This window comes from Otolemur garnettii, unplaced genomic scaffold, assembly GCF_000181295.1.
Source record: "Otolemur garnettii isolate 467f Iridium unplaced genomic scaffold, OtoGar3 scaffold00212, whole genome shotgun sequence".
Taxonomy (NCBI): domain Eukaryota; kingdom Metazoa; phylum Chordata; class Mammalia; order Primates; family Galagidae; genus Otolemur; species Otolemur garnettii.
Genome location: NW_003852607.1, coordinates 516,481 through 525,841, shown reverse-complemented (window position 1 = coordinate 525,841; position 9,361 = coordinate 516,481). Strand labels below are relative to the sequence as shown.

General features: G+C 53.3%; 2 protein-coding genes across 4 annotated transcripts in view; both read right to left on the bottom strand.

The window, feature by feature from the left end:
* Window positions 1-652, bottom strand: part of LENG1 (leukocyte receptor cluster member 1) — a 4,134-nt gene extending 3,482 nt beyond the window's left edge. Inside the window, exon 1 of the mRNA XM_003801576.3 lies at window positions 267-652. Within this exon, the coding sequence (XP_003801624.1) occupies window positions 267-398 (132 nt within the window). The 5' untranslated portion in view covers window positions 399-652. The remainder of the gene's footprint in view (window positions 1-266) is intronic.
* A 129-nt stretch (window positions 653-781) lies between these two features.
* TMC4 (transmembrane channel like 4) overlaps window positions 782-9,361 on the bottom strand; it is a 10,907-nt gene continuing 2,327 nt past the window's right edge. The window contains exons 3-15 of one of the 3 annotated variants that reach the window (XM_003801595.3): window positions 8,517-8,662; window positions 7,964-8,193; window positions 7,724-7,845; window positions 5,338-5,485; window positions 4,548-4,715; window positions 4,136-4,299; window positions 3,470-3,596; window positions 2,818-2,915; window positions 2,259-2,442; window positions 1,840-1,970; window positions 1,579-1,734; window positions 1,166-1,244; window positions 782-1,068 (exon numbers count right to left, since the gene is read on the bottom strand). In XM_003801595.3, coding sequence (XP_003801643.1) covers window positions 1,000-1,068; window positions 1,166-1,244; window positions 1,579-1,734; window positions 1,840-1,970; window positions 2,259-2,442; window positions 2,818-2,915; window positions 3,470-3,596; window positions 4,136-4,299; window positions 4,548-4,715; window positions 5,338-5,485; window positions 7,724-7,845; window positions 7,964-8,193; window positions 8,517-8,662 — 1,822 coding nt within the window. In that variant the 3' untranslated portion in view covers window positions 782-999. The remainder of the gene's footprint in view (window positions 1,069-1,165; window positions 1,245-1,578; window positions 1,735-1,839; window positions 1,971-2,258; window positions 2,443-2,817; window positions 2,916-3,469; window positions 3,597-4,135; window positions 4,300-4,547; window positions 4,716-5,337; window positions 5,486-7,723; window positions 7,846-7,963; window positions 8,194-8,516; window positions 8,663-9,361) is intronic. The other 2 variants (XR_002771039.1, XM_023507967.1) reach the window with 2 other exon arrangements.

Below are 9,361 nucleotides of genomic sequence, written 5' to 3'. Positions count from 1 at the left end.
ATGAAACACAAATTAAAGAGGGTCTTGAAATTTAGAGGTGCACATAAAGCATGAATCTCAAAAAAAAAAAAAAAAAAGACAAGGGAGGGTCCGTGGAGGTTGTCACTGGTTAGCAGGCAAATGTTCCCCAAAGTAGGATCCTAACCCGGCACTTGGACACACGGAGCGCACTGCGTCTGTGCAAGCCTCCACTTCCGGCTTCTACGCGCAGCGCCTGCGCGCTTGGTTGCCCTCAGGAGTTCCGCCCGGCCCTCCACGGAGCTTACCTCTTGCTCAGCGAGCAGCACTCTCCGCTCACGCTCCTTCTCCTCCTCCCGGGCCCGGGCCTCATCACGGCGTACACGGGCGACATTGTCCTTGTTCCGGACATGCCAACTCTTCTTGGGCAAAATATTCATGGCGTCCTATCTGTTCACGGACTGGCACGCCCGCCTCCTAGCACTTCCGATTGGCGAGAGTATGTTCCCTGGTTGTCTCTGCCTCGGCCACAGATTAGTCCCGGGCCAATTAGCACGCCCCTTGGGTCTGTAGCGACAGGCGATTGGCTCAGATGCTCTCCATCATAGCAAATCACGGACGTTCGGCGCAAGGTATAGTCCTGTGACGGCCTCTCGTCTCAATCCTGAGTCAACCACGAGTGGCTCCGCCCCTAATGCTACTAAACCCGGCTGTCAACTGGCTGGCACGCCAGTGAGGTATTCTCACTAAAGAGTGCTCCAGCTGGTCATGCTCAGATGAAGTCCTGCCCCCGCCTTCAGCACGCTGATTTCAAAGACCGCTCGGCAATGTGACTGTATTTATTAGTCCAAAAGAGGAGGTTTACTAGAGAGGCAGAGACTTGGTGGCGAGGGACCCTGTTAAGCTCTGGATCCCAGGGCTGCAAGGGCGTGGAGTCTTCTCCAATTATAATTTCTAGATGACGTAATCGAGGTTTACAAAGGGTACGGAGGCAGGTCTGGGGTCTGAAAGTGAACGTGATCCTGAGCCAGGCTGGGGAGATCAAAGAGTCCTGTTGGTTGAGCTCAGTGCCACAGCGCGCTGTGCCAGGAAGACTTTATTCTGCGACTCCTGAGGTAATGAGGTAAAGAGAGGTTGGTGTGAGAAATAATTTCTCTTCCCCACTTACCTTCCCATGTCCTGCTTCTTAGGACCCGGCCTGGCTCACCGTCTCTATCTGACGTTTAAGCTCAGAGATGAGGCGTCCATAGGAGTTGGCCAGAGCCACAGTATATGCCATCAGGATGCTAGCGGAGGAGGAATGGAAGCCAACTATGAAATGCTCTTCGATTATCTTCAACGCATGACTCCTTAGAAACCAGGGCTGTGGACCCCTAAAATCCCTCCTCTTTCAGATTCAAGGAGTTCAGTACCCCAGCTCACTCCTACTTCCATCAGACCCAGGAGTTCTTATTCCCACCCTCTTCCTCCTTTGGACCAGAAGTCCATGCCCCAGCTGCTCTCCTCTCTCAGACCCAGGAGTTCCCAGGTCTCCCCACCCCAAACCCCTCCTCACTTGGGCATAGGTGGCGGGCCCCCCAGATCACACACATTCAAACTCAGAAGTCTGGGCCATCTCACCTGGAGATCAGCAGAAGGGGCACAGCAAAAGCCTGGGTTCCCAGGAAGAAGAAAAAGTTCTGGGCGGTCTGAGGGAGGCTGGAAATAGATTCTGGGATCTGGGCCCAGATGGATGACTGACCCCGAAATGGACCACACGGCTTAGAAGGTGGGATCCTGAAGTCAGAGATGGGCTGGGCTGGGGGCTGGGCTCAGGCAGGGCCAGGAATTGAACACAGAATGAGGGTAGGACAGAGAGAGGCAGGAGCCTCTCACACTTACAGGAAGATGCTGTAAAGCACGGGAACAGCAGAAATGGCCAAACCCAAAAGAAGGACCAAAGGGAAAAAGAAATTCACTGTGGAAGCCCGGAAGTTGCGGGAGGCCGGGGAGCAGGTGGAGAAGAGGGTGAGCTGTCAGGGGAAAAGGAGGAAAAAGGAAGTCCAAGACGCAAGAATCTGAGTCCCTTGCCTCTCCTTTTTTCCCAATCTGGGAGTCTGGGCCCCCTGCTCATTCAGAGAGATTACTGAGATGTAGATCTCCCCATCTCTGAGATCTACAAGCCAAGATGCCTTAGACAGACCCCCTCCTCCCAGATCCAGAAGTCTGTCCTCCAGGCTCCTCCTTAGGACCTAGCAGTCCAGGCCCCCAGCATCATCCTCCTCCAAGACCCGAGGGTTCCACCCACCCCCCTGCCTCACCTTCTTCAGGTAGAAAAGCAGCAGGAACTTGGCTGTGTTAAGCAGGGGCAATAAAGGGCAGAAGAAACTTCCCACCCAGACTACCGTCTGTGCGTAGATGAGCCCCAGCACCTCGTCAGGCACCTGGAACTCCTGGGTCCCCGCCAGACGACCCAGCGTCCCAGGACAGAAGCCGCAAAGGAGCCTGAAAGGCGGGGCCAGGCCTAGTCAAGGGCGAGCCCGCCCGAGTTTCCCCGCCTCCACTGTCCCGCTCACCAATCGCGAAGGAGATGAGGGGGCGGGGTTTTCAAGATTCTACAAGGAGGTGGAGGGGGTGGGTCCAGAGGGCGGGGCCTGAGGACGAGATGGGCCCCGAGGGATCGCTGCGGTAGGGGTAGAGTCAGAAAAAGTAACCCCCTAAAACAGATAGCGGGCGGGGTTCGCGGACCTGGGTCAAGGAAAGGGACCAGTCAGAGGCGGTAGTAGGAGAAAAGGGCAGGATTAAAAGGAAGAGAACTGCTCAAAACGGTGAGGCCTGTTCCAATAGGAAAGGGACCACAATGAGGGGCGGGACTCTCACTTTCGAGGAAACTGGATGAGCAGCATTACTGCCAAGCTAGTCAGCAGGTCAAAAAGCAGAAGCTTGTACATCTCTTGGCCAAGCCGAGTCTCCCAGCACTGAAAAAGAAAGAAATAGGTCGGGGCCGGGCGCGGTGGCTCACGCCTGTAATCCTAACACTCTGGGAGGCCAAGGCAGGTGGATTGCTTGAGCTCACGAGTACGAGACCAGCCTGAGCAAAAGTGAGACCCCATCTGTACTAAAAATAGAAAAACTGAGGCAAGAGGATCGCTTGAGACCAAGACTTGGAGGTTGCTGTGAGCTATGACGCAACAGCACTCTGTCCAGGGCGACATCTTGAGACTCTGACTCAAAAAAAAAAAAACAAAAAACAGGTCGGAAAGACCTCAGGACCTGGAGGCTTAGGCGTCGGAGCCTCCAGATAACAAGCCAATGGGATCTATTAATACTTTCTTGGGGGAAGGGGGTCCTTGTTTTTCAAGCATTCATACTTCCAGAAGGGTGTTCCAGCACCCTAGCTTCTCTTTCTTCCTAAGCCAGGAGTTGGGACCCACCCAGCTAAATTTTTCCATCAGGGACACAGGATTTGGGGCTCTGTATTGTCCCAACTCAGAACTCAGGATTTCTAAACACACTAACACACTGTTCTTACCGGAAGCTCTTTGTAATTGTAGCCACAAGTTTTGCACTCTTCATCCTGGCCATCGCCCCCACAGGTAATCTGATTCCAGAGGGAGAAGAGCAGGACCACCAAGGAGGTGAGACGGAGAAACACAGTCCTGCCAAGGAGAAGGCAGAGGAAGAGGAGTCAGCACTGACTCTGTACCCATCACTTGCCAGTTCCCTCCTTTGTGGAACTCATGATCCTCCCCATTTCACAGATGAAGAAACTGAGGCTCAGTGGCTGAGTCAGGATTTGAAGACACAACCTCTTAGATCCCATTTCTGCAGGATTTCCATGTCTTTTTTTTTTTTTTTTTTTTGAGACAGAGTCTCACTCTGTTGCCCTGGGTAGAGGGCTATGGTGTCACAGCTAACTCCTGGGCTTAAGCGATTCTCTTGCCTCAGCCTCCTGAGTAGCTGGGACTACAGGCGCCCACCACAACGCCCGGCTATTTTTTGGTTGCAGTTGCCATTGTTTAGCCTTCTCGGGCTGGGTTCGAACCCACCACCCTCAATGCATGTGGCTAGAGCTGTAACCACTGTGCTACAGGTGTGCAAGCTGGATTCCCATATCTTATTTACCAAAACCAGCATTCCTGGCCCGCCTCCCCTACCCCTCCCAAATCATCCCCAGCCTGCCCCATGAGGCTAGAACCTGAGCAAAATAAAAACGATCTGGCGGCTCCGAGTATAGCCCTCCAGGGGGGCAATGACGGCGAACACGGGCGGGAGCACAAAGTTGACCACAGAGATGAAGATGGACGGAAGGTAATTCACCCCCAGCCTTAACAGTGGTATGTTCTGGACAACGGTCTTCTCCTGGGAGGAAGGATAAAGCAAGAGAAGAGTCTCCGGGATCCTGGAGAAGCTATGCTTAAGGTCCTGCTCCTGCCTCTACTTCCTTCAGGCACCCGAAGTCCAGGGTCTTAGACAACCCCATACTTCCTAGGATTTCAGGAATCCTAGACTTCCATCCCCTCCCTCCCTCCTTGGAAATATAGGTTTCAAGACACACACACACACACACACACACCCCCCAGACCATCGTCTTCCAAGACTCTCCGCACCTGCAGCTTCACGGCGTATCCTGTCGCCCAGTAGACGCCATAGAAGGCTGCCCCCAGGAGCGCGACCACCAGCAAGTTGAGCAGCGCCCGCACCAACCAAATCTTGACTTTCTGGCCCAGAGTCCGCACTGCAGCTCGGCGCCTCACGTCTGCTTCCTCCAGCTCCACCTGAAGCCAGAAGAGACGTCCACTTGAGCTCCATTCCCCCAGTTTTGGACCTCTCCAGAGTTCCTCCTTAACTTAAACTGATGTAGCCCTCACTCCACCCGCTAAGGACCGCTGTAGTCCTTGTTCCACAATCTCGGAGGCCCCGAGACTCGTACTTCTTTACGGCTCCGCCCAGCACCCTAGACCCCGCCCCTCAGAGGCCTAGCCATCACCCCTACGCCCCACCTCCCCCGGCAGCCAATCAGCCCACCAAGCCCCTAGGCCACGCCTATCACCCAAGGCACGCCCCTTTGTTACTCGGCCCCTGACCCAGCCGTACATTTCACTTTAAGCCTGAAGTTCCAGCTCAGCTGTACCAAGTCCCGCCCTTTTATGGGCCAGCCCATTGCTTAACTTTGAACCAAGGCAATTTAGGCCACGCCCTTTTCTAGGTGCTTACTTTTTTCCGCACCCATGGACTCTATCAAGGCCTCCTCTCAACCTTTTCATCCCCCCCGCAAGACCCGCCTCTCTCCGCCCAGAGTCTCCCCGAAAGCTCTGTCGCTGCACAAAGCCCCACGCAGTCCTCCAGCTTGGTCATATCCGGCCCCTCTGCAGCTATAGAATCTGCCCCCAAATGCACCTGCAACTCATACAGGAGGATGCGCTGGCGCAGTCGCACGTGGACGTCCCCGCAAAGGCCAAAGTCCCAGGCTGAGAACACCTGGTAGCTGTAGTTGGTCAGAGCCCCCGATTCGGCCAACAGTGTCTGCTTCAGCCCGTACACTGAGCTGAGAGGGAAAACCGGGAGAATGGGTGTGTGTGGAAGGACAGCCATGAGCCAGCGATGGGGCGACACCCCTCTTATGGACAAACAGGGAAAAGGAACCCTAAGGCCTTTGGCATTTGGTGAGCTGATACCTGAGGAAAAAAGTCAAAGAGGTGGAGACACACACAGCCTTTGGAGGCCGAGGCCGACAGAGATTCAAAGACAGACCTGGGGAGTAGACATCCCAAACAGAAACCTAGGAGATAGGGACAGAGCTCTAAAGAGAAAAAGGCGGGAACCCAGAGTAATGGGGACAGTGGCTCTTGGGAGACACAGAGACTGCAAAAGAAGGAGGACAGAGATCTAGAGGAGGTAGTGGAGATAGATAGAAAGTGGTAGTATTCTACTTCTTTTTTTTTTTTTTTTTTTTTTGAGACACAGCCTCAATCTGTCACCCTGGGTAGAGTGCTGTGGCATCACAGCTCACAGCAACCTCCAACTCCTGGGCTCAAGAGAGTCTCCTGCCTCCACCTTCCAAGTAGCTGGGACCACAGGCGCTTGCCACAAAACCTGGCTATTTTCTGGTTACAGTCATCATTGTTGTTTGGCGGGCCCAGGCTGGATTCGCACCTGCCACCTTAGGTGTATGTGGCTGGTGCCTTAGCCACTTGAGCCACAGGCGCCAAGCCTATTCTACTTCTTTATATGGGTGTGAACCTAACAAGCTCTATCTACTCTTTTATCTGTATACTTCTTCTGGATGCTTGTGACACTTTTTAAAATGAAAACTAAATCCAAAATTGATTACCCTTACCCAGTCCAAGCCACCATAGTCCCTCACTTGAATTACTGCAATAACTTATCTATACTACCTACGATTGCCTTGCTCATCCCTTCAACTCTCTCCCTACCTCTCTCCTCTTCTCTTTCTCCTTCTCTTCTCTTCCTCCCCTTTCCTCGAATCCATAGAAGGATTTGACAGCCTAAATCAGGACTGGATGATCTGTTGCTGGAGGACTTGCAATGACTATCTCTTTCATAAAGAAGCCAAAATCTTTACATTGGCTGACAAAGCCCTACATGATGTGGCCCCCATTTTCCATTTCCTACTACTCTCCCTCCCGCCTCCACTCCATCCCTACTTGTGCTTGTCAGACACACAGGGCTTGCTCCTGCCTTGCTCTGGCTATACCCTCTGCCTCCTTCAGAGGGGACTCCAGTATTGAAGGGAATGCTCTTTTCTCAAGTATTTGCTTAGCTGAACCTTTCACCTTCCCAATGTCTTTGCTTAAATATCATGTTCTCAATGAGCTTCCCTAGACCTCCACTTAACACAGCCACCTTCCCCAGGCACCTCTGCTGACTCCTCCCCCCCCCACACACACACCAAAGCCCCAAGCAGCTTCAACATGCTGCAGAATTACTGCCTGCAAGCACTACCAAGGCAAGATTGTTTTTTGTTTATCTGTTCTTCCCATCTGTTTTGCCCACTGCCTTATTCTATTGGCTTAGGTCAGTGCCTGGAGCACAGTAAGAACTCAATAAATACGTCACATGAATGGAAGAATCAGTGCCCCCTATCTGATGTGTTTCCTACATAGCACTTCACTGCATCAGAAAATAAGCAATAGGGACAAGCGCGTTGGTTCATAACTGTAATCCTAGCACTCTGGAAGGCCAAGGCAGGTGGATTGCTTGAGCTCACAGGTTTGAGACCAGCCTGAGCCAGAGCGAGACCCCGTCTCTAAAAATAGCCAGATGTTGTGGTGCGTACCTATAGTACCAGCTACTTGGAAGGCTGAGGCAAGAGAATTGCTTGAGCCCAAGAGTTAGAGGTTGCTGTGAGCTATGACGTTACAGTACTCTACAGAGAGTGACAAAGTGAGAGTCTATCTCAAAATGCAAGCAATTAGTGTCCGTGCCTGCTTGCTTAATATCTTACATTCTCCAATAGACTCTAAACTACAAGAGTGAGAAAAAGTTCTTGCATCCCTGCCTTCAGCACATAAGAAATATTTTAAAAATTGATTTTAACTCAAATGGAGGAAAGGGCCACTCAAGATTCTTTGGCAGAGGGCAGTCCCTGGGGCTCAAAGGAGTGGGGCACGACCCCATATGCTGGAGGTGGTGTGTTCAAACCCCGCCCCGGCCAAAAACTGCCAAAAAAAAAAAAATTCTTTGGGAGAGAGCGCTTCTACTACTTGCTCCATTCCCACCCTACCCAGTGGGTCAGGGGGCCTGAGGTTTCACTGACACTAACCGATGCAAAATGAGCAGGAGGTAGATAAGACCAATGACAAAGACTGAGCACAGGTAGGTGATTGCCAGGCGTGGGCGGGGCGGGTAGAAGCCATAGAAGAGAGGAGACCATTCCAAGTAACCCTGGGGAGGCAAAGGTGGAGTAAGGGTCACCGTGGGGCTGGGAGGAAGCGGGTTCAAGGGCAGGTCAATGAGGACAGCAAACGTGGGTGGGGAATTTCCTGGAGAACCAGGCACCTACTTCTCCTGAGAGCAAGTTGAACAGCTGGGTGGGGAATGTGACCAGGCCCTGGGGGTAGGGGTTATAGGAGTTGCAGGGCGAGGTTCCAGGTCCAGGAGGGCCTGGGGGAGCGCCTTCCAACCAGGTGGGCAGCAGAATCATGCACGCGGTAAGCAAAGACGCCAGCACGTTGAGAAGGAGCAGGAAGCGCAGCAGGGAGAAGTAGGACTCGGTGCCGGCGCCGAACTGGCCTGTAGGGGGCAGCAGAGAGGCCTCGGTTCCTTCCTGGGTGCGGGCCCAGCCCCGCCCACGCCGGCCGCGGACTTCAGACCCCAGCCGCTCCTCCCTAGATCCAGGGGACCACCCCATTCCCTCCTTCTTCGGACCCAGGGGTCCTGGTCTCCAACCCCTCCTTCCTCACACTCAGGGTACCAGGCCCCAGACCCTCCTCCCCGAAACCCAGCGGCCCCCAGCCCCCCCTCTCTCGGACTCAGGGGTCCCAGTCTCCAGCCCCTCCTCCCTTAGGCATAGGGTCCACCCTGCCCCCAGGACACAGGCCCCAACCCTACCGCACCCCCTATCCTCTTCAGCGTCCAGCCCCAGGGCTGCAGGGACCGCAAGCCTTCACTCATCTTCTCCTTGGACCTCCGAAGCAGCCGCGCCCATCCGGCTGCTCTAGATCCGGAGCCGTAAGCCTCTTGGTCCCTCGCGTGGCGCTGCCTGAAGGGGAAACAGAGTCAGAGACAGAAGATGAAAGGGTTTGGTGGCCCCAAACTGGGAGCCATCCAAATGTAAAAACAAACTAACAGGCTGGGCTCCGTGGCTCACGCCAGTACTCCCAGCACTCTGCTTGAGCTCAGGAGTTGGAGACCAGCCTGAGCAAGAGCTAGACCCTGGTCTTTGCTAAAAATAGAAACTAGCCGGGTGTTGCGGTAGGCACCTGTGGTCCCAGCTACTTCGGAGGCTGAGGCAAGAGAATCTCTTGAGCCAAGTAGTGTGAGAGTGGTCTGAGCTATGGCACCACCACTAGGGTACTCCATCCAAGGGTAACAGAGTGAGACTGTGTCTCACAAAAAATAAGAAGTAGAAGAAGAAACCCTCTATTCTATTTTACACAAAGTTAAAAGAAACGTTACTCTTAAGGGATACACACACAGATGGCAAAGCTGTGGAGAAAAATCAGGAAGTCATCTCACATGGTCTTACAATCAGCAAAGGAGTTAACTTTGAGGGCCTCAGAGGAGGCTCACTTAAGGTCCTGACTTGCTGTGTCCCTTGCCCTGGCTGGAATTTGCCTGGGCTCTCACTCTATGATATCCTTGGTATTCGTGGAGAATTGGTTCCAGGACCCCCACGGACACCAGGATCTGTGGATGTCCAAATCACTTATATAAAATGACCAGTCTTTACAAAAACCTA